Source organism: Amblyomma mixtum, chromosome 6 (genome assembly GCF_055824585.1).
Source record: "Amblyomma mixtum isolate Tamu chromosome 6, ASM5582458v1, whole genome shotgun sequence".
Taxonomy (NCBI): Eukaryota; Metazoa; Arthropoda; class Arachnida; order Ixodida; family Ixodidae; genus Amblyomma; species Amblyomma mixtum.
The window spans coordinates 83728620-83753074 of NC_143017.1; the positions used below are offsets into that span (position 1 = coordinate 83728620).

Genomic DNA, 24455 nt, shown 5'->3' on the forward strand with positions numbered 1-24455 from the left:
GACTAGGATTGCCGACAGCATTTTGCGATCGAGTGACCGGCTGTGTTTTGCTCTGGGCCGCCTGGGTCCTCGCCTATTCCGGACCATGGCTCCGCGATCCCGGACCGTGGCTGCAGCAGTCGACTGCACTCAAGGCCTACTACTCCATTTGTGAGAGCGACTGGATTGAATGATAAATTTCACTGCGCTCCTCATCATTTCCCCTTTCTCTTTTCATTTCCCTCATCCTTCCTCCCTAGTGCATCATAGTCAACCGCAACACCCTTCTGATTAACATCCTTGGCGTCCTACTTTGTCTGTATCTCTCTCTGTAGAGTTGAGGTTATATTTTCATTCTACACTCACCGTCAAAAGTAAATGGAAGGCGACTTTGTCAAAAAAATTGTATTTCTTTAAATCTACAGCATAATGGTCCATGCGTGATGGTGCAGAGCGCAATTCGCAGAATCACAATTAGGCTGCACATATGTATTCAAGGATGCATGAATTGGGGGGCCAATGATTAAATTTTTTCTTGAATATTGCCTTCCATTTACTTTTGACGGCCCCTGTACTCTCTCACGCGTTGCGCAGGAATTGTTCAATTGAATGTTTAATGCTCGCTATTGAATATATTTCGTCTTCCAATTTAGTTACGGTAAGGGTTCCGGCATTGTTTGCTATTATACCTGAATTTATGTTTTTGTTCGTTTTTTTCTTTTGCTTTTGTGTTTGTGATTACTACCTCCCCTCTTACCATTATGGCCAAAGAACGCTGTTGGTATTTCTGCGAGATAAATGAACAGATAAATAAATAATACAAACGTTGCCGCGCAGAACATGTTAAATGCAGTTTTATTGGACTTTACATACCAGTAGCAGTAGAATTTTTCATTTCGATACTTTACGTGACTTTTATATACGGTAAGATCTTTTCATCTAAAATCTAATTTCACACACGTTCAGGTAATTTTTCGTTTTCATCAACAGGAAATATTAATTGATAGCTTTTCAGATCCATAGACAACCAACCAGCTAAAACGACAGCGTTGTAAACGTCTATAAAATATGAAATACACTATAAAAACCATACGCATAAAAAATGTGATGACGGCCAAATTCAATCCGAATGTAACCATGAATCGGTTTGGTCTGGTTTGGTTTGGTTTGGTTTATGGGGTTTCACGTCCCAAAGCGACTAAGGCTATGAGCGACGCCGTAGTGGAGGGCTCCGGAAATTTCGACCACCTGGGGTTCTTTAACGTGCACTGACATCGCACAGTACACGGGCCTCGAAATTCTCCTCCAAAGAAATTCAACCGCCGCGGCCGGGACCGAACCCGCGTCTAGCAGCCGAGCACCATAGCCACTGAGCCACCGCGGCGACCGTAACCATGAATCAAGGAGGTGGATAGGCAATTGAAAACTTTAATAAACAGGAAGCCAATAGGCGACAGCCACTGTCACTATAATATACTACCCTAAACGAAAAAAGCTCCGAGTTAATACTGCAGAAGAAATTCATAGATGAAACGCTTTGCCCGCTATCTTGCTGAAACGCTAGATAACATGTCCAAGATCACGCCGCCTTTGATCTTGCATATTTAGTGATCCAACTGTTTCTTCGTGGTTTGTTGTTGAGGGCTGGCTATATCTCGTATTTTAGTGAAATTGAGCTGTGCCATCACCCTACAAAATGGCGCCTGCCACGTTGCTTCATTCTGTTTGATTCCCACGGGGTTGATATATGAATGAACATCGGAAAAGAGCGTTTGTTTTTACGTTCAATTTTCTTACATATGCAAATTCCCTCTTTAGATTAGCATTGAGCACCACATCAATGGCCGCGTGGACTTAGAATCCTGGCCGTTGCACCTGACGTATTCGCCCAGGACGACAGGTCCTCGTCAAATGTTTTTTAACACCTTTAGCCTGTACGTCCTCAGTTACTCCACTGCATAAGCCAAAATAAATTATTATTATTATTATTATTATTATTATTATTATTATTATTATTATTATTATTATTATTATTATTATTATTATTATTATTATTATTATTATTGTTATTATTATTTAATAAAAATAGTTTCCCCTTTCATGCGCAATACGTGGCGAAGGCTCATAGTTATAAGAAATTCCGATGCAGACTCCCAGTCTGCGCGTTCCAGCAATGCATGTGTTTATTGTATGAAATGTACAAGAAGGTCAGTTATGGTAATTATGGCATTAGATTGATGAGCACAGTACGAAGGCTTCCACTCCTGGGCGATTTCCTCGTTAGCGCATGAAGACCGCATGCTAATAGAAGCCGTGACTTCATCGAGGTGTATTTGGTTTGCTGGAGTGCCACAAACATTTGTCATACTTTCTAGAAGACCGCCTGCTAAGGATAGCTCAATTATTACTGAGCCCCGTCTGAGGGTGGGTTCAAATTTTTTTATCGTCAAAAAGATCTATACGTTCTTTTGTGCCTTCGCCTGTTGCGGGAGGGTATAACATCCGGGGCGTACAGAAAAATCTTAAGCAACGAGGTATCGCGGCATCGCGCAAAATTTGTGTCAGAAGTAAACGTTCTATTTAAGGAATAAATCACTGAGCTGCAGGCCTTGAAAAGTGATTATCAGATGAACGCGTCTAAAAAATTCACCATTTTACCCGTTAGACAATTCTGAAGCCAATAGGCGTTGAAGTGCTTAGCAATATTATGGACCGCTCACGGGTGGCCATAACACGGACATATCGTTTTTAACTACCACCGAACGTCGCGATGCGAATCTCAGTTCAAAGAGGGTCCTGAAGAAACTCGCCATAAATAGGTACATCCCTCCCCCCCCCCTCCCCCCCCCAAAAAAAAAAAAAAATTCTTATGCCTCACTTGACCTCTTTGTGATCCCATATCTGAGATCGATCGACTGCACTCAGGCCTCCCTCGTCCTGCGCTCCGAGCCATTAATTTTTATTTTATACCCACACATTCACAAACGAGAAAATAAGCGAACATACAAAAAAGGAAGCAGGGGAAGGAAGGAAAGGATAGAAGCGCGTAAAGTGAAAAATAGTGAGTAGTGAGTGCGGGCAAAACACTCGTGTGTCGTCCTCATCGGCGGCGAGAGCGGCAAGGAGGAGAGGATATCGGGGGGGTAGCACGGGCAGGTCTTGTTGGCGGAGGCCAACTCTTGAGCACCTTGAGAAAGCGCGGCTGTCGAGACGGGCACGGATCGAACCCCCGCAATCTGATCTCGTCAAGCGGACCGGAAAAGCAAGCAGCGGGGAAGAGAAGAAGAATCTTCGCGTTCCCCGCTTCACGGTGAGGGGGGGGGGGGGGGGGGGGGCGGCCGCCTCAAGCCCCCTCTCTCCCTCCCCTTTGCTTTCTTCCAGCGGGCGCCTCGTGGGGGCGCAAGCGAAGGAAGATGGTCCCTCGCCGCCGCCGGCTCAGCCTGCTGCTGGGGCCCTCACTCCGGCCGTGGCTCCCATCGATCCCGGCACACGGCAGACGGCGCGCGGACCTCTGCTCGTCGGCGCTGCAGCGGCGGCAGTGGAGGAGGCACGTTCCACTCGCGCACGCTCCCGGTCCCACGCGGTGGTGCATCCGTCGAGGCTGCGACGCACGCGCCGCTTCGCACGTCGTTCCCTGCGCGCCGCCGGTATTCCCAGCTGGGACAGTGCGCCGTGACCTGGGCCCCGTTGGCGGTGGCTGAGCCGCGTGCGCCGTCGGACACCATGGTGCGGACCGCTCGTCACGCTTCGTGCAGGGATGCCACAGCTCTGGGCTCGACCCTGGTGTTCTGCGCTGTGCGCGTTCTGCTAGGTGCTGTGCTGGTGCAAACTCGGATACAGGGGCCGGCCAACAAGGAGCAGCCGTACGGTGCGTATACTCTGTCTGTGTCCCCATCACTCCAGCCTCCACCCTTTTTTTTTCGCTTGGATGCAGCTCACTGGTGAAAGTGAACTTGCGTGCCGTACCTCCCGATCGATTAGGAAACGAAGAAGTGGTAGGTTAGTTAAACTTGGCAGATGCCGAGCTTTTCAGCGAAAACGCTCGGGTCACTCTCGTCGATAGAACTGGATGACGATTGTCCATCCAGTTTTGTGCACTTTCAAGCTCCTGCTGAGAGGTTATGTTTGTAGCGGATGTTAACGTCATCATGGACTTGCGGTATGCATTCTGAGGGAAGAACAAAACGACGGTAGTTTGCGTGCTCGCCGCTTCAGGGCAAGAAAGATCACATGCTAACCCGCGGCACCCTAATCGGCCGATGAAATATTGAGATTGACTCAGTGCATTTGTGCCTGAGAGTAGCTACGGTGCAAGAGTCCTGATTTGCAGTGGTTTGAAACTAAAAGTCTGCTGCATGGTTCCATTCGTCCTTGTTTAATATACACGTTGCATTGCAGTGAATTATGATAACACAGGGCAAGGCGCAAGTACAAAGGTTGGCACGTAAGGTATTCCACACACACAGCAGCGCTGACGACCAAGTCAGTTTTACTTCTGAGCACAAGAACTTATATACTGAAATAAAAGGCGATGTTTCGACTATATAATTGCTTGAGCTCGAAAACAGAATTCAATTGGTAGTCAGTGTTCTTGTGTATGCCATACTTTTTTAATCATTATTTGCCTCTGTGCATGAAGCTGTGTTTTCAGAATGCATTACCAACTGTCCCTTCGTTTGGCTATTGTAGGGAAGATATACTGCAGGGATCAAGAAGGAAAAAGAAAGTCACCATAAAATGGGCACCCCGCGCACGCAGCCTGAATTTTTTGTGGGAAGGGCCCAATGTACTTAATATGCAAGGGTGCTCTGCTGAGTGGTGCATGTACAACAGGAGAACTCTACTGGAGCAGCAGGTGAACCTGATTTTGAGGGGTTGTCCCCCCTTGAGGCCCCCTCAGAAATCTGCCTGAGGCATATCGGCTCTTATGACAGCATAATTGTCGTCCTTAGTGTTGCTCTCGAGTTGAGACGTATAGTTTGGTTTGGTTAATGGGAGTGCAATGTCCCAAAGCGTCTCAGGCTATGAGGGACGCTGTGATGAAGGGCTCCGGAAATTTCGACCGACTGGGATGCTTTAATGTCCTGAAATCTCACAGTGCATGAGCCTCTAAAATTTCACCTTCATTGAAATTCGACCACCGCGGCCGGGATCGAACCTGCCTCTTTCGGGTCGGCAGCAGTAGCGCGATAACCACTCAGCCACCGCGGTGGCAATTGAGACGCGTAGGTTGATTGAGATCTACGAACCTATGTGACAAATATTTTAGAACGCAGCTCTTGGCGCCCGTTTCCGTCGCCGTCAATGTTGCCATCGACGTCGCCGTTGTCCACTGTAACCAGCAGTGGACACATTAGTCGCACTTTAAGCTGCGATACCAATGGAGTGGGAGCTTGGAAAGCAAAATAAAGGTACATAAGTGCCCTCTTGGAATAGTGTACACCTAATGTTGCTATAAGCTACATGGCGGTAGTGACAGAGGGGCGCTGCATGCGTTGGACTTGACAACGTCGTGCTATTTTAAGGAAAGGAAGTGCGCATAACACGCTCTCTGGGTCAGCGCACGCCTGAACCTCGCTTATGGTAGTAGTAGTAAAAACATTTATTTTTTTTTTTCAACAGGAAGAGTTAGGGAGTAGGGGGATTGGAATAGATAGATGTGGAGCTTCAGTGGTCGGTCTTCCCTAGTCCAGGATCCCGTTGGCCTCCGCCGCTGCCTTGGCCCTCGTCACCAGCATAAGCTGTGTGCTCGGGTCGGAGTCAGCCAGGAGGGCCTCCCACTGCTCTAGATTAGGGCTATTTACCTTTGGTAGTAAAGGGCTTTTTTTCGCAGCCCCAGGTGGCGTGGTACGTTGTGGCGTAGCCCCCACACCACACGCACTCTTTCGCGTATCTGTTCGGCCACATTTTGTGATACATGGCTCTGCTTGGGTAGGTGTCTGTTTGTAGTCGTCTGAGCGTGGTGGCCTGCTCTCTGTCGAGGATATCCGCCGGAGCCGAGTACTTCTTGCGCGCTCCCAACAACGCCTTCATTGCCTCCCCGTAAGATTCTGGCGTGCTGAAGGGTTCCACCGGCAAACCCGCCCTCCGTTTCTTGAACCCTCGGACAACGGTGTCTGCCATGAGATTTCCCTCAACCCCAGTGTCAGGGACCCAAATGATGGTGTGTTGAATGTTTGTGTTGTTTGATCCATGTCTGTGTTGTTTTTGTTCGAAGAGGATACTCGCGTCTTTTCGGCCGATCCTTCCATCTCTGTATGCCCTTGCTGCAGCCTGAGAATCAGGTACGGGGGGTGATAAGAGAGAGAGAGATGTGGGCTGCAAGCATTGACAATGTTGTACCAGAAACCTGGCGCTGAAGCCATAGGCCGTCGGCATTCATTGTGTTCATTGGCGTTGAGAACGCTTTACACTCCGATCGTTTTACCGAAAGGAAGCGCGCATAACTGGCTTCCCGGGTTAGTGGAGGCCTGAATCGCGCTTATAGATACGTGGGATGAAGATAGATGTGGGCTGCATGCGTTAGCGCTGACAATGGTGAACGAACTCTCGCGACCAACCATTAACAACCACCTGCGAGGTTGGAGGCTGGGTGGGGACTTTAATGTACATATAAAGACAAACAGATATTTCTTACCGCTTATGCGACAGAACATCCCAATCCGCTCGCTCGTAACGCCTCCCACGGCTTTGACAACCTCGTGAAATACTTGCTTAGACCTCGTCTTGAAGAACCAGGCATTGGTGCAGCAAGTCGAGCATATATCTATATATTTCTCCGACCACAAGGCTTCCTTCATGACAATCAAGGAATATTAGTGGAGTGTTTCTTGAAGAAGAGAAATGTGTGAAAAACAGAAAGTTGTCGTTAACTATACCTACATGTCTTGCCCGAATTCTTTGCCTCAGTCTATCGAAAAGTAGAAACAGCTGATGAGCTCTGCTCAGATTTCGCATTAGGAAGTAACGTTATCGTCGGAAATTATTATTTTTCAGTGAGGCTAAATTAATGTGGCAAAATGACCGAGGGTAAGGGGGTGCTATTAATGGGTTTCTGAGGAAAGGAAACGGCGCAGTAACTTTCTCACTTCTGCGTGGACTTCAACTGCGCTGTAAGGAAAGGAGGAAGGTGAGAGTGAAAGAAGAGAGGAATAGGTGTCGTAGTGGAGACCTCCGGAATAATTTAGAACACTTAGGGATCTCTAACGTGCTCTGACATGGCACAGGCCAAGGGCTCCGTTTAGTTTGCCAGGCAGAGCAATGGCATGAAAATTGCGAGGGTGGGGGGTGGACAGAGGATGTATCTGGGCCCCTATGAACGCATCCGCACCCTTTAGCTACATGGTGCCACGCCTGCCTGCCATGCCTGCCAAAGAGCTAAAGGAGCTTATCGCTGCACCTTACAGGCATATAAGGTACCCTCGAACTGCAGGTAATCACTCTTTGAGGTAGCGCAGTGGCTAAGGCGTTACGCGACTGCGTTGGGCAGGTGCACGGGCTAGTAACCCGGCCTCGGAGACTGCACCCAGGTTGGAGAAATGGGCGCGAAAACGCCCGTGTGCTATACGGGTACACGTACAAAGGCAAAGCTTCCATAGGTCTCCACTATGGAAATAGAACATTTCGTTATAAAACAATAAAATAACATAGGTAGAAACAACAAATCTGTAACTGTAAGAAAATGTAATTAAAATAGGAACCAATAACACTGCAACTGTAAAACAAAGAATATAATGTAAAATTAAAATTAATAATACTGTGAAATAAATTATATAATGTAATTAATAATTTCAGAATAGTGCATAATTGCGATCGCTTACTGCGGCCGCTAATGCGCATGCGCAGATCTGCGCGTGCGCATTGGCGGCTGGCGGCCGCGGTAAGCTGTAGGTGGAGGGTGGGTGGGGGTTTAAACTCACAGGTGTTATATAAATTTTTTCTTTGATGCCACAGTGGCGTCATTTAGGATGTTAGAGTGCAGCTCTTTGGCGCCCGTTTCGGCGTTTTGGGGCGTAGCCGTTACCGTCGCAAACGCTGTTGCCGACTGCCCTAGTACTAGGACGCCCTAGTAGCGCTTTAAGCTGGGAAAGCAATGGAGAGGAAGCTTGGAAAGCAAAGGAAAGGCGCATAACTGTCCTCTTGGAACAGTGGACACCTCAGTCGTGCTTTAAGCTATGTGGCGGTAGTGACAGATGTGTGCTACATGCGTTGGCATTGACAACGTTGTGCCATTTAAGAGAGTGCACTTAACTGGCTCCCTGGGTCATTGGACGCCTGAATCGCGCTTAAAGGTACGCGGGATGATCAGAGAGTTATGTGGTGGTGGTGACAACATTTTATTTGGTGAAATAGAGTTTGGGAGCCAGACAGTGGCCCCGCTACATGGTCGTCGCCCCTAGTCTGGGACACCGTATGACGAGGCCCCGTCTCTCGCCCGTTTCACCAGAGCCCTTTGGGACTCAAGCGAAGAGCAGTTGAGGAGGGCAGTCTCCCATGCCTCTCGGGAAGGGGTAGGGGAAGAGGGGAGGTGGGGATTTTGAGTACATGCTAAGACCATATGGAAGCTATCACAGGTCTTCCCACAGTGCGGGCATCGGCCATCCGTGTTAGGATCATACTGTTTGATGATTGCAGGACAGAGTAGAGTACCTGTCTGCAGGAGCCTTAAATTTCGCTCCTCCGTATTACTCAGCCCCTTTGCAGGGGCCGGGAAAAGGCGGTGTTGTCGCTATAATGCGTTATTATTTCTCTGCACCGCCGCAACGAATGGTTAGCCTCCGAGCCAGAATAGCTGGGATGAGGAGCTCGATGAGTAAGCGCTCGGGCAGCCGCGTCAGCTGTCTCATTACCTCGTAAGCCGTGGTGGCCAGGAGCCCAAATGAGTCTTTTCTGTGTTGTATAAGTGGCAGTCCGCCCTAGAATACAAGCAGCTAAGGGGAGGTCTCCCCTGACAAGTAATGATCACATGCTTTTCAGGAGTCCGTGATGATGATGATTCTCGAATTGTCGTGGGCGGCAGCAAGCGCTATCGCTACTTCCTCGGCTCGCATTGAATTCGGAGTTCAAAAGGAGAGTCCATCAACGTGCATTTCCTGGTGAACGACAGCGGCCGTGTAAAATCCCGTGGGCGATGGCCCTGCTACGTCTGCATAGTATACACCGAGTCGGGAGCCGTGTTGTCTCTCAAGAGCCCGAGCCCGCGCTTGTCGTCTGTTTTCGTGCATGTCGTTGTCCTTGTTACGGGGGAGCGGTGAGACCCAGAGCATATGGCGCACAGTTCAGGGATACGCTCCACCTCCTCTGGAGTGCAGTCGTGTTGGATGTGTAAGTGGTTTAGCAGGCGGCGCCCGGGGGCCGTCTGCATGAGCCCCATGTGTTGGTTCGCGAGGTGGGCCTCCCGCAGCTCCTGGTAGGAGTTTAGCACCCTCATTGCCTTGAGTTTGGCATTAGAGGTAGCCACCGAGAGATCCAGGGCTCACTTAGTTGCCTTGCGGAGGATGGCGTCTATTCGCGCCTCGTCTTGCTTAGTAGTGTGGAGATATGGCACGGCGTAGAGGACACGGCTAGTCACGAAGGCATAGACGAGCCGAAGCGCGTCCCTGCCTCACAGAACGCCCCGCTTATTGAAAGCGCGGCGGATCATGCGCCCTACCTGCTCGCCTACTCTCTTGAATTTCACAATAGTGGTGTCCGGTCTGAGTCTGTGGTGAATGAAAAGACCCAGAATACGGAGCTCCTCCACCTCTCTAATACGACCTCCTGACAGGGAGATGTGTATTGCTATCCTATCATTTGGGTTCGCTCTGACATGCAGAAGCTCTGATTTCGCTGGAGCACATTGGAGCCCAGAGTCAATAGCATACGCATCGACTATGGAAGCGGCCTGCTGAAGGCGGTCCTCTATGTCCTCAAGGCTTCCTTGCGTGGTCCAGATTGTAATGTCATCTCTATATAACGCGTGTTGAATGCCGTCCACCGGGGCCAGTTGGCTTGGGAGGCGCGTCATAGCTATGTTGAACAGGAGCGGTGATAACACCGCTTGTGGGCTGTGGCTTGCGGGCCGTTCCTTTCGCTGGGAACGCCTCCTACGGCTGTGACAACCTCGCGAAATACTTGCACAGACCTCGCCTTTAAGAACCAGGCATTAATGCAGCAAGTCGAGCTTATATGTCCATCTATTTCTCCGACCACAAAGCTCCTTTCATGGCAATCAAGAACTGTTAGTAGAGTGTTTCTTCAAGAACGAAAATGCGTAGAAAATAACAGGTTGTCTGCAATTGTACATAGATGTCTTGCTCAAATTCTTTGCCTTCATCTATCAAAAAGCTGACACAACTGATGAGCTGTGCTGAAATTTCGCATTAGGAAGTAACGTAATCGTCGCCAATTTTTTTTTGCAGAGTTATGATATAAAGAAAACCTTCCGAAATCCCGTAGAAGTTAATATCATGTCTTGTTTTGGGTTCAAATAAGATGCGATTTTGGCTTTAAAAGCCCTTTTTTTTACTCATTAAAGGTTGGAATAGCTATAGCACCTAAATTATTATTCGTTCGAGGTAATAGACACAAGTTCTTTTAAGACAAATGACTGTCTCTTGACATCTTATCTGCTAAGCTGGTCAGAGGTGTTGTTGCATGCGTGTCTTAAGAACTTCCACTCTGTACTTGTGTGCCATATATGTAGGTTTCACCAACGAAGCGTAGTAGTATACACAGTAATACCCCCAGCACAAAGCTTTGCAACTCCTGCAACGAAGGCGTTGATGTGTGGATGAGGTTGGAATAGCTATAGCACGTAAATTATTATTCGTTCGAGGTAATAGACACAAGTTCTTTTAAGACAAATGATTGTCTCTTGACATCTTATCTGCTAAGCTGGTCAGAGGTGTTGTTGCATGCGTGTCTTAAGAACTTCCACTCTGTACTTGTGTGCCATATATGTAGGTTTCACCAACGAAGCGTAGTAGTATACACAGTAATACCCCAGCACAAAGCTTTGCAACTCCTGCAACGAAGGCGTTGATGTGTGGATGAGGTTGGAATAGCTATAGCACCTAAATTATTATTCGTTCGAGGTAATAGGCACAAGTTCTTTTAAGACAAATGATTGTCTCTTGACATCTTATCTGCTAAGCTGGTCAGAGGTGTTGTTGCATGCGTGTCTTAAGAACTTCCACTCTGTACTTGTGTGCCATATATGTAGGTTTCACCAACGAAGCGCAGTAGTATACACAGTAATACCCTAGCACAAAGCTTTGCAACTCCTGCAACGAAGGCGTTGATGTGTGGATGAGGTTGGAATAGCTATAGCACCTAAATTATTATTCGTTCGAGGTAATAGACGCAAGTTCTTTTAAGACAAATGATTGTCTCTTGACATCTTATCTGCTAAGCTGGTCAGAGGTGTTGTTGCATGCGTGTCTTAAGAACTTCCACTCTGTGCTTGTGTGCCATATATGTAGGTTTCACCAACGAAGCGTAGTAGTATACACAGTAATACCCCAGCACAAAGCTTTGCAACTCCTGCAACGAAGGCGTTGATGTGTGGATGAGGTTGGAATAGCTATAGCACCTAAATTATTATTCGTTCGAGGTAATAGGCACAAGTTCTTTTAAGACAAATGATTGTCTCTTAATATCTTATCTGCTAAGCTGATCAGAGGTGTTGTTGCATGCGTGTCTTAAGAACTTCCACTCTGTACTTGTGTGCCATATATGTAGGTTTCACCAACGAAGCGTAGTAGTATACAAAGTAATACCCCAGCACAAAGCTTTGCAACTCCTGCAACGAAGGCGTTGATGCGTGGATTTACGATTTTTTGTCGCAGATTTTTCCAATAGTGTGGCTTATTGCATAACTGATTGATTGAAAAACTTTAATGAGTTCTAAATTTCGTAGTCTTCTCCGGTGACTGCGGGCGGGGTTCTAAGTCCAGTACCTCTTTAACGCTGACAGTCTTGCCGTTCCTGTCTGTCAACTAAATGCTGATCTTCAGCCGCCCAGCTCTACATTGCAGCTTCCCACATTACTCCGATGCAGATGTGTTCTTAATCCGAGCTGTCCTGGTATTTTGGTATCCCCATGTGATTTACTAGTGTGTGGGATTTGCTCCACAGTGCAAGAGGGGAATCCCGAAGCTGCCAATTTGGTTGTTTTATTCTTTTGCGTTCTTATATCGCAAATAAAAAAAAAGTTTCTGATATTTGTTTTTTGTTCTTCATATATGCCTGTTCCTGTTTTTATTAGTGCATTCTATCAGTCGAACTATATGACGAAAAAACGTCGGTGGATCAACAAATTATGCAAGTACACCGAAGAAAGTTTTTAGAAACACCATAGAGCGATGTCGGAACCTTGAATAAGGATAAATCGCTCTATTCTCTTATTAAGAGCGTCCAGCAGACATTTTTCTCAAATTATTTCGCACAGTGCACAGTGCTACTAAGCAATAATATTCTTCAGCTCACGGGTCATTCGCGCATAGCGCTTCATTTTACACCCTTGTACAGTTATTTTTTAGTTGAAGGATTTTTGCGCTCGAGCAAGATTATCATAAAAGCGTTTGAAAATATTTACTGATGATTTTTCTTATGGAACAAACATAAATTAGCTGAAGTTTAAGAGCTGAGTTCTTTAGTCCCAAGTACACGTTAAGCGGAAACCCCATCATGACAGTTAAACGCTTTTCAGCAAACAGGTAGCATTGACTTTACATGGTGCATCAAGTGACTAGGAAAGCTTTACGCAGTGCGTATTGTTGTGAGGAGCAAACACAACAGTGCGGGTCCGGGACATCCCTAAGAGTGTTGGTCTTAATCCACTAATTGAATTACTGTGACCTCTGAGGCAAATCTTAACGCCCGATAGGCTGGGCCCGTCTTGGCGTTCATTAGCAAATTACCAGGACATCTGCGCGCTTTCCACATGTTGAGGACAGCCGCTCGATATTATCAAACACAGAAACCGTGCAAGCAGGGCGCGCCAGCCGATCGAGCTATTTTGGCTAACTCACTTAGCATTCTCCCTGATTGCGCCATTTGTTGGTATCTTGGAGGGGAACGGCCGGAAGATACGCAGTGCTGCCGAAAACTTGTCGGCGGCGTATGCGGTCACGCTTTCGAACAAAGAAAGCCTGTTGATCTCTTCAAGTACACTTGCTAGTGAGCAGTAATATACTATTAGCAGTTATGCTGGGTTTAGTGAAGCATGACGAATAGGGCCTATCATGTGGTATACAGCCGTTGGCAAAGTACTGCTGTACAAGGTAAACAAATAAGAAAGTTTCTAAGGGGAAAAAAAAGGCGCGATCGAAATAGGGACTTTAGAAAAATATCGGCAGAAAGCTTTGTTCTTTCCGAGGATCTAGTGCTTGATTACCCTCGTCCCTTTTGGCGGTTTTCTGTCACCAGTAGGACAAAAATGAAACGTCACAGGAACACTTAATTATCTTAACTGTTCGCAGTACGATAACATTAGAAACTGTTGATGCCTTCACCGGAAGTGACTTCACTTCCGGTCTGGTGACTTCACTTCCCTTCTGCCAATGGTAATTTTCCGCTCCGGTGACTTCATTCCTCTCCAGCCAATCGGAATTATCCGGTCTTTGACGTAACTTTCATTGACCGAAATGGCGAATTTTGTGAACGATGACACAGTTTTTTCACAAAAAGGCTTTGTTGCTATAGTATTATTTATACTTCCGCAAAATCCTGCACGAAGTTGTGTTTTGCATGCAGCGGGTAACACTCTCAAGGACAGTCACTACGCAAAGCATTGCAGTATTCCTAAGCGCATACAAATAGTTCTTAGAGAGCAAAGGGACAACTTTTGTTTGTTTTTTGATGAAATCACTGAGAGTTACCTTTGCCGCTATGAGGTTTCCCAAACGGTACCTTTGGTGGTCAACACGTTTATCAGATTTAAGATGTCTTTCGAGGATTTTTTGTTAGCATTTCCATATAAGTAAGCATATCTGTAGTGTGTCAGCTAGTTACCACGGTCATTCGCTGCTGTAACCTTGATTAAAAGAGTAGTTGAAATGGGTTTTGGAGAGTGCATTCGTCTTACACTGTGCATGATTCTCAAACATTCACTTTTGACTTCTGAAGGTGGGCTAATTCTACTTAACAACGCATTGCTGATAGTGACCATCGGAAGGAGTGCCTAACAAAGCTTTTCTGTTTATTTATCTTTTGTTCTCAGACCGTTGCCCAGCTTTCACAGTTTGCTTAATGAGAGGCTCTTTTTCCCTTTTCAGGTGTTATCGAGGCCTGTATCATTTCTTTAAGGCGTTGGAATGGAGAGAGCACTCAGAGAGTTAGAAAAAATGGTGCGGCGTAATCCGTGCTGCACCATGATTAACATACACGAGGAATGCATGCGTGATGTTTATTGCTCTTTCAGGCATACGTAGCGAGTATTGCGATCAAGCCGGGCTACTAAAAAAATTTTCTGCATTCGTTTCGTTGTGTCAGTAGTCAGCAGTCATGTAGCAACAATGATGACGGAGTGCTTATATCATGAACGCTTAGAGTCATTTCCTGTTCCTTTCAGTTGTGTCTTGCGTTTCAAGAGAAGGCAATCAGCGGAATGAAGGATCAAGTTTCCCACACGAAGAGAACTCGCACAATAAAAATACGTGCGAGCGCCGGCAAGCACGCATAGGAGGACGGCCACTAGGCGTTTTCGAAGGAACGCATAACAAATAACGGTGGTTTGTGCTTTCCAAAACGATCAATAGACGTTTTTTCATTAAGTTTAAACAGAAAATAAAAAATTTCTTTTATATCATCATCGAAAAAGTGCAAACAAATCGACTTTGAGTGCCACTTTGCTCATGGCGCGGTTGGCCTGAAATGGCCGTCAGAACGTTGCAGTGTGGCGTAGGAACAAAACTGTTAAGGCTAAGCGCTGCTGGCGAAAGAACTGCTGTGTTGAAGGTCGATGTCGTAGCTGGACTTGACGTCTGTTGCTGCAGATGTGGCAGAAGGCAACGGGGCTGTTGCAAAGACGGTTGAGCTTCTTGTGAGCCGCGTTGTCATCGACTCTGACTGTTGCTACGACTCCGCTCGGCAGCCCTTAAGTTGTGCAGGCTACAGCTGCGGCGGCTTGTGAATTTCAGTGCGTGTATTATAGCTTGTCGCGCTTGCTACGGACTGCATTGCTCTCCTTTCTCTTATCCTTTTACGCCTCCCTCACTTCTCTCCCTCATGGCAGGGTAGCCAACCGGAACAATCTTCTGGTTAACCTCCTTTTTTTTTCTTCTGCCGCTTTTCTCTACCTCCCTAAAAATTTATGGCAACATCATCGCAGCTAGAAATCAGTCCTAAAACACCCATATTATTGATGTAATATTTCTCGAATCAAGAAAACACGTAAATATTTTTTAACTTATCGGACACCTGCAATACCGGTTGACTTATTGACTAGTTGTGCGACTAAACAAGGGCCAGTTTTATTATCCTTATTGATAACCCTGGCTAATATTGTTACGGTGCATAGTTGCTAGGCGAAGACGATGTTGTTTTGGGACGTTCGGCAGTGGACGACGACGAGGACGTGGCAGTTTGTGCTGGAGTGATTTAGCTCGGTGTGCCTTCTGACTGTGGCCTGTCCCGTCTGCCGCTGGGCTAACCCCCCGTAATATTTGGTGGAGGCCGAGCTGGGTATCACACCGGGACCCTGCCCTGGGCCTCCGCAGCGGTCGTCAGCTTCGAGCCATCACTATGCCGTCCAACCCATCTCCGCTCCACAGTACTTGCCCGCCCATCTTCATGACGCTCCTACTGCAGGGGACCTAGGCGTGTAACGAGCGTACGACAGCGTGCGCTGGCGGTTCTTCTGGCCTGGCCTTTACCGCTCTGTCCGCGGTTATGTTGCTGCTTGTGATCAATGCCAGCGCCGGAAAACGCCTCCACTTCCACCCAGTGGCCAGCTTCAGCCCATCGACATCCCGACTGACCCATTTTTCCGTGTTGGTCTCGACCTGCTTGGTCCTTTCCGCCCATCAACATCCGGGAACAAGTGGATTGCCGTTGCGACCGATTACACTACCCGGTACGCTATCACGCGCGCTATACCTACCAGCTGTGCCTCCGATGTCGCCGACTTCCTTCTCCATGACGTCGTCCTACTTCATGGCGCTCCTCGTCAACTGCTTACGGGTCGCGGCCCCTGCTTTCTTTCTAAAGTGGTCCACGACCTTCTGCGCTCCTGCTCTACCCGCCACAAGTTCACGACGGCCCACCATCCTCAGACCAACGGCATTACTGAGCGTCTTAACCGCACCCTGACGGACATGCTGTCTACGTATGTCTCAGACCACCATCGTGACTGGGACGTCAGTTTACCTTTCGTGACGTTCGCCTACAATTCCACACGCCATGATACCACCGGCTACTCCCCCTTCTACCTGCTCTTTGGCCAGTGGACGACGACGGCAGTGGACGACGACGAGGACGTGGCAGTTTGTGCTGGAGTGATTTAGCTCGGTGTGCCTTCTGACTGTGGCCTGTCCCGTCTGCCGCTGGGCTAACCCCCCGTAATAATATGTCGATGTACTTGCGCGCACTTCAAATATGCCATGACCGGCAAAATCGTGCATCTGTGCGCTTAAATAGCCAGCCACTACATTTCCTCTTTTTAGCGAACGTTTCCTTCTTATTCGATACGCTTTAATGTTCAGATGTAAAATCCAAAATACCAGGAGTTTACTGTTTGGATAGCCTAAACGTTCCTTTGAACATATATCCTACCTAGCACCTGGGACTGAGCTTAGAATTCATGTGCTCAGTTCTTCCTACTAAACGACGACATGAGAATGCACTTTTGGAGCCGTATTCTATAACCATCTATGATTCTATAAAGATCCAACACCTAGTTTCTCCTTCGGATCCTTTTGGTCCTCTAGCACTGGTCACGGCCGTTCGACAAAGTAGTCACGTATTTAAAGACCGGATTTCGCCATTGGCTGAATATTAAAGCCAACGCTGAATTAGTGCATGCAGCGAGTGGCGAAGGTGAGTGGCTAGTGGCGAAACCCAGCAAGCGGCGAGTCACAGAAGTCACAAGGTATCTGTTTCCTCCGTCTTCAATAGCCTTCGACGACGAAGGAAACGGCTACTTTGTAATTTCTGTGACTCGTCGCTTGCTGCGCTATTCCAATGCTGCTGTTACGATGACGTCGCTCCAAATGAACAGCAAAATGAATACCCATTCCAAATGGATCCTAATGGAATACGGCTTGTTGATTACTAGAAGTTGTATTCTTAACCTCTTAATAGCCAGTATTACGAATGGGCTATATACCGATTGCGGGTCCAGTTATCATTATCGCACAAACAATTATACAAAAATTTAGCACAAAATTCTCACCAAAATCGCAATAAAATTCTACATTTTTCTACGAAATTTTTGCGGAAATTTCGCCGCTTTCTAGGTTTAAAATTGCTACGAAATTTTTATGTGGCAAAATTTTGTAGAAATATTTTAGTCACTAAGTTCTCGGATACTACCACTTTCTTCTTAAAATATTTGTAGCTACTGTGGGAAAGCTTTAAAACAGCAAACTCTGCACTAATCAGTCAGCACGAAAGCCGACTTTGCGAATTACTCAAGAGATGGAGATGAAATTAAGGAAGTCGACGAACGCTGCCTTGCAGTCAGCTTTCGTGCTGACTGCAAGACAGCGTTCATTGACTTTCCTCATTTTTTGAAACATCTGCAGGAAGAATTGGACACAATTGCTGGGAAACAAATTATATACAATCCCCGGAACCTTAAGCAATTCCTGTTTTAAAAAAAGCTCTTGAATTACTACTTGCTTACGAATAAATTTCAGAGCTCCGATTTGTCGCGAATGCGTGGCTTGGGACAATTTTACCACTTAACTCATGTCATGAGATGATACACTGGAGCTTGACTCGCTGTCGAAATGGCTCGTTTCACTTCTCATGGTAAATATTGAGAGATTTTCAGTAGTTTAAATTTTCAATATTTCAAATATTATCAGTCACATTGAGTGACTGAAAATATTTTACCCTCTCCTTATCTTCTTTAACAACAGCTGTAATAAAAAAGTACAGCTTCCATTTGAAATTTATTTGAGAACACTTCTTTTAGTTATGGAGTTTTGGATGGATGAGTGCACAATCGTGAACATCGCAAAATATTCACCAACATTCTTCTTTGTGTTATAATATAGGTGTGGCTCACAACTTGGAATGACAGAAAGCTGGCAGAGTTCGTGTTGAACATACACGAACACCACAAAAATGAGAACAGACAAAGGAAATGTGTAGTGCGCACTACCTTGTCTTGAGTTTCCTCCGTTTCTAGCCAGTTTAAGGTAAAAAAGAATTTTTAGTGTATAATTTAATTCCCTATCATGAGCCCTAAGCCGCGAAGCTCAGAAGTTCTTCTCTTCAGGGAACAAATGATGGCAGAGAATTGTCAATGGGAGGAGGGTGTCTTGCTTTCTGGTGCAGCTGCCGTCGAAAACGCACCAACGACTGCACAAGTACGCGCGCTACGTGCAAAGCCCAATCTTAACCACTGAACTGCCTCTACCCAAATGGCAAGCCATTGGAATGGCGAACAACTGTATTTTTTAAACTCCTCGTGGCCTCCTGTCGAAAGAAGGAAGAGCTGGCGGGGATGCCGCACAGCGCTCTGTCGACACCGGCCACCACAGACGAGTGCAGCTGCGGAAAGGAGAGCGCGATCGTAGTTTCTTTTCGCACCGTGGCTCGGAACCGAACCGAGCCGACAGCCACGGCCCCTCCGGGTGCTCGGGAGAGCGTCGCGTGTAAGTGAAATGGAGCAAGGGTCCGTGATTACCGGGTAGCAACGAAGGCGCATTCGGGCAACGCGCACGGCTGCCCCCTCAGCCGTCCTTCCGCACAGCGAAGCACTGCGTACAGGGTCCACGAGCTTCGCGCCGCGGCCGGCTCATTTGCAAACAGCCTCGCATTGCTGGAAAATTCTTCCTCTCCCTTCGCTCTCGTCTGTCCTCGCCGCACTCCGTACATCTTTGTCGTACGCGGCGGCGGCACGATTCCAAACGACTAGGGAGGGTAACGCAGGCAAAGAAGGGAGAGAGATATCTTACTCCACTTTATTCTATTCTTTTTTATTTTGCTCTCAACTTCTTCGAAATGAAAACTTTGCTGAAAAGTGTGCGTGCGGCACATCGATTTGGCGCGCGGCCCCGGCCCGTGGTGGCGGTTACAGTGTGGTGGTGGTGGCAGCGAAGAGTTGCGACTGTCCAAAAGTGGCTCGGCGCTCAGGAAGGCCCAAGAGAGAGCCGGCGGAGAAAAGAGGCGATGTTCGCGCGCTCACCACGCACTCGTGGGAGATATCTCCTCACGTCTGGCTCCGGTCCTGGCTGGCTGCAATTAGGACCGTTCCAGCGGGAGAGAGAACAAAGAGGGAGGGCGTGGGGAGGAGGAAAAGTGTAGGAGGAGGTCGGTTGCCTTCGGTCGGATGCGTCTCTTCGGCCACTGGCGACCATTTGTCTTCGGCTGCGAGACCAAAGCTTCCTGCCCTGTCTGTTTTGCGTCGCCCTCTCCGCCAGTCTTCCCTTTTCAAAAACTTTTTCTCGCTATTTTTCTTTCCTTTCAAGCCCATTTGTTTAAAGGGGTCGTCGGTAACAATTTCGTTTTTGTTGCTTTTCTCGTGGTCGCTGGCCTGGTCTTGCAAATCGACGCCGTAGCCGGCTAATGTGAACCGAACAACGAATGAAAGCGAGTTTTGTTGAGACAACCTTCCACGGAGACCTTCTTGTCCTTTTCCCTCTCTTTTTCTTCGACTCTCCCCCTTCCACCGTCTGTCCAAGTTGGCGGTGATAATGTGCTCACTAAGCGCTCTTTCTGATCTGCTCCTTTCTTCGTTGGTCCTAAGTATTCTTGCTGGGGTCCGAGTGATTATTAATTGAATTTCACTGCCTCGCAGACAGTTTGCGCAAGGAGAGCAGCCTCTTTGTTTGTTTCCCTGCAGTCGTTTGCGAAAACTGCAGCGACACTTAGCGCTCTTGCATGTTTAGCACATTGCTCATTACTTACTGGCGCCGTCCAGCGGCACCGCCAAAAAGAGAGAAAAAAAGCACTCCTGACTTGATCTGTTCATTTTCCAGAGTGCAGGTTTCTACAACTTCTTGTGTAACCAGACGATGGGCCCAGGAGTACGTTTTGTTTTACACGTTTAGTTGAACTCCTAGTTTTCATTCTTTACAACAGGTCTGCGTGCGGTAACCTTCTTATCCCGAAATGTCAAGCTTATCAGAAGAATGGTGCCGTCTTATGCGGCCCTTTATGAGAAGATACTTTTGCTCCAATCAAATAAAGCATCTAACACATGGATAACGCATGCTACATTACAGAGTACCTAGGACACAGAAATAATGAACAAACAGATAATTCATTTATTCATTCTAGAAATGGCCGATGCTGGCCTATTACATGAGGTGTTCTTAGGTTATTTTTGCAATGGATTTCTTGAAAGAAGCATTTTGAGAATGATTACTTGCGCTACCGCTCAGTAAAAATACCACTGAGGAGAACGAGGAATCTCTTACTGCACCCGGTTCTTCTTTTTTCAAGTTAATAACATCCCATTTACTAAGCACGGTTGTCTTTCTCATAAGAGCAATGTAGATGCTTTATCCGGAAGACGGAATGGTAATGGTTTCAGAACGAAATGTCGCCTAGAGAAGGAAATAACTATATTTACCGATGAGGAAAATGATTAAAGTGAGGGTCTGGGCAACTCAGGTAATTACTGGTTTTGCACAAGTTCCATATTATCGCCAAGAATCGGCGGCGCCGTTCATGCCAGCGTAAAACTGGGAGCCTTAACTGAAAAAAACGTGGCGGCAGAACCCTGCTGCCTGTTGCCACCCTGTTATCGGCTCTTTTCTTTATCAGCTTGCTCTTCCGTACAGTGCAGAGTCATGCGCTGTCGTTAAGAGAGAAGTAAAGGAAGCGCTTTGCAAAATATTGATATTTTTCTCCATTCTAGTGCTTGCGTAACGCCTAAGCAATAGCAGCGGCATTGATCGTGCAGCATCGCTGAAGCAATTTATCCCCCATTACGGGCTGTGCCTTTCAAAAATTGCTTAAAGAAAGACACAATACTAAAAGAAGCCGGCGCTCTCAATTGGAAGCGCCTAATGATAGCCGTCTCGTATTCAGCACTGTTTTCCTCATTAAAGATGCAGCATGATCAATATACGCGGAATCGCGGATTCTCCACTATGCGCTTAGGTTCCCATAACTGTTTTTTTTATTTTTTTTAGTATTTCCGGCGACTAGCACCCAGATTCTTATTCTTTAATACTTTTTCATGCAACGGCCAACTAATTATCCTACAGAAAACTACAGATACATGTATGCAGCTTCTGAAAATAGGCGTCTCCTATGGTTGTGTAAATAAAACACGCCGTGGTCGCTCAGTGTATTTCGCGTTCAGCTTCTGATGCTAAGGCCACGGGAGGCAGTTTCGGCCGCGGCTAGCCCCCTTCGATGAATGCAAAACGCGAAAAGTAGTGTGCTCTGCGATATCAGCGCACGTTAAACAACCCTAGGTGGTTCAAATTAATGCGGAGAACTCCACTACAGTACTACACTACTGCCTCCACCACAGAGTGCCTAGTTTATAGCCCAGGCTTCGCTTCAGGACAAAAGGCTGCATACCACATATTTGGGAGAAACAATGTATCTACAACAGCTGAGGATTGTTTATTTTCTGCTGCGCCAAAGATAAAAATACGCCTATTTCGAAGCCACGAACTCATGCAGCGCAAACATGTACGCATTATTTGGCTCTAAGCACTATCATCTAGAACACTCCGCACGACTGGGCTCGTGATGTTCAGAACATAAGAAAAAAATAGACGCCAGACAATAAAGTGCGTTTTAGAGTGCATGGAACACAACTTAGCGCGTTTTGCCGTGGCGACAGTAGCATCAGGGTGAGCGGGAAATTATTATACGCTCCATAGGAGACGGTCAGGTGCCCCACTTATATGTTACTCAGGTGCGATATCGCGTGTTTTCTTCGTGTGGCATGTTTTATTGTCACGAAACCTGTCATCTGACGCTTCGGTATAGTCATTCACGGCGGGACTGAGTATTAAGCATGCATTTGTACCTGTTGTGGGTTCGGATGGCTTGTACTTCTCTTTCGAAGGGCGCCAAATGAGCGGTGTGAGTGTGAATTATTGTCGTGGTACACGCCTCTCTGCCGGTATTCAGCAAGAGTACTATCGCTTGTTTACTGCCCCCTTGTGCAGAGAAACTGCTGCTAGGAGCATCGATGGCAGACAGAGCATGCGTGTTGTGGCATGGGGACTCTTCATGAGAAGCCTACTTGTCGATCGGCCGGTAGCATTATGCCGTCCCCGCAACTTCTTTTTCATTTCACTGTCGTCTTTTTTTTTTATTCATCGTACCTTACGCACTCAGTTCGCTGTTTTCTTTCACACAGGAATACCGCGTAATGTTTCGGCGCTGCTATTTAATTTTCATTACTGCAAGTTATTATCGCATTTTCTATGTTTTAATGCCTGTGGACGATTAATAGATTAAGTAAACTGTGGCACAGCGCACAATCGTTAGTTTGCATGACTCAGGAGTCAAAAAAGAGCCTCTTATGGGTGTACTTCACCCTTTGCACCCCCAACACGCTCTAAAGAAAACAAACTCTGAAGTGCCTTAGTTTGTTGCGGCTAGCACTTAAAACGTTGCTTACGAACCTGTGTAAAAAGAGGTTCTTCGTCCTCTCAATACCATTTTTTACAGATGAAATAAATGCAAAAGCGATGATAACATTGTGATGATAACATTGTGATGAGACAAATCTTTGTCACTAATCTTTTCAGTGCATACCGCGTTTACATACATTGCCTTCCCGTTGGTCGTTCAATTTGATTTAGTTGTAAGCTTTTCGTACCACTGTGCCATGCGCTTCCGATGGGTGGAGGTTTCTGGGGGGGGGGGGGGGGGGGGGGTGCAGTTGAGAGGGGGCTCAGAGGAGGAAGATAGATTTTACTAATGGGCACCCATCGGTACACACACAGACGCACGGGTTCAAAAAACCACGGCTTTTTTTTGTCGGAAAAGGATTCTACTACTTAAGCAGTAAAAGAAGATTCCATAATGAATTTGCAGCTTTCAAAATACTACAGCAAAAGGTGATATACTTGTGTGATAACAGGCCGAATAGTAAAAGCTGTAAACAGTAACAGAAATGAGCGGCAGTAGCAGTTCGCTTCACTTTACACCCATTCTCGTACTTCAACGTAGGACCTACCAGTGCATTGAGTAACCTCTTCTATTTTGATGGTCAATGCGAATCTAAATGTGCCTAGGAATTTCATTGCCTTGCGTTATTCATCAAATGCTTGGTCCATAGTTTAGGACATTATTTCCTCGACACTGCGACTGCCAAATTATTCCGCCATGGGGTACAATTACAGCCTAGCAAGGGAACAGCAGTTCGCCATTGGTAGCGAGGTGCTGGAAGTAGTAAGAGAATATGTCTACTTAGGGCAGGTAGTGATCGCAGATCCGGATCATGAGAGGGAAATAACTAGAAGAATACGAATGGGGTGGAGCGCATATGGTAGGTTCTCTCAGATCATGAATGGTAGCTTACCAATATCCCTGAAGAGAAAAGTATACAACAGCTGTATCCTACCGGTACTCACCTATGGGGCAGAAACGTGGAGGCTAACAAAGAGGGCTCAGCTTAAGTTAAGAACAACGCAGCGAGCTATGGAAAGGAAAATGATAGGTGTAACGTTAAGAGATCGGAAGAGGGCGGAGTGGGTGAGGGAACAAACGCGGGTTAATGACATCTTAGTTGAAATCAAGAGGAAGAAATGGGCTTGGGCAGGGCATGTAATGCGAAGGCAAGATAACCGCTGGTCCTTAAGGGTAACGGAGTGGATTCCAAGAGAAAGCAAACGTAGCAGGGGACGGCAGAAAGTTAGGTGGGCGGATGAGATTAAGAAGTTTGCAGGGATACAGTGGCGACAACTGACAAAGGACAGGGTTAATTGGAGAGACATGGGAGAGGCCTTTGCCCTGCAGTGGGTGTAGTCAGGCTGATGATGATGAAATAACCAAACGCACTCAGAGTGCTGCAACTTTAAGGGGTTCCCTCGGAAGTAAACCTGGTGATGTCGTCGACCTACATTGTTTTGATCTAAACATTATGCGTGAATACGCAGACGATCCTTGAACGTAATTTTAATCTCTGAGGAGACCACTGGACTTTTAGCGCAATGGGAGCTGACACAACTTTCTTATCAATTGCTTGAGGTCGCTTTTTTTTTCAATTTTGATACATGCACAAACACAAAACAAAAGAACTTCTTTACTTCTGTATCTTAAACAAGTTGCAACAACTGCAATAAGTCGTAGAAGGTGCACCCTTACGAGAACTAGTGGTACACGTGTCACGTTTTCCAATCAGC

The 24455-nt window shown here is 46.8% G+C and overlaps 1 protein-coding gene across 1 annotated transcript in view; it reads left to right on the forward strand.

Moving 5' to 3' along the window:
• Positions 1–3453: 3453 nt before the first annotated feature.
• LOC149339575 (neural cell adhesion molecule 2-like) overlaps positions 3454–24455 on the forward strand; it is a 218744-nt gene continuing 197742 nt past the window's right edge. Inside the window, exon 1 of the mRNA XM_089550517.1 lies at positions 3454–3847. Within this exon, the coding sequence (XP_089406643.1) occupies positions 3703–3847 (145 nt within the window). The 5' untranslated portion in view covers positions 3454–3702. The remainder of the gene's footprint in view (positions 3848–24455) is intronic.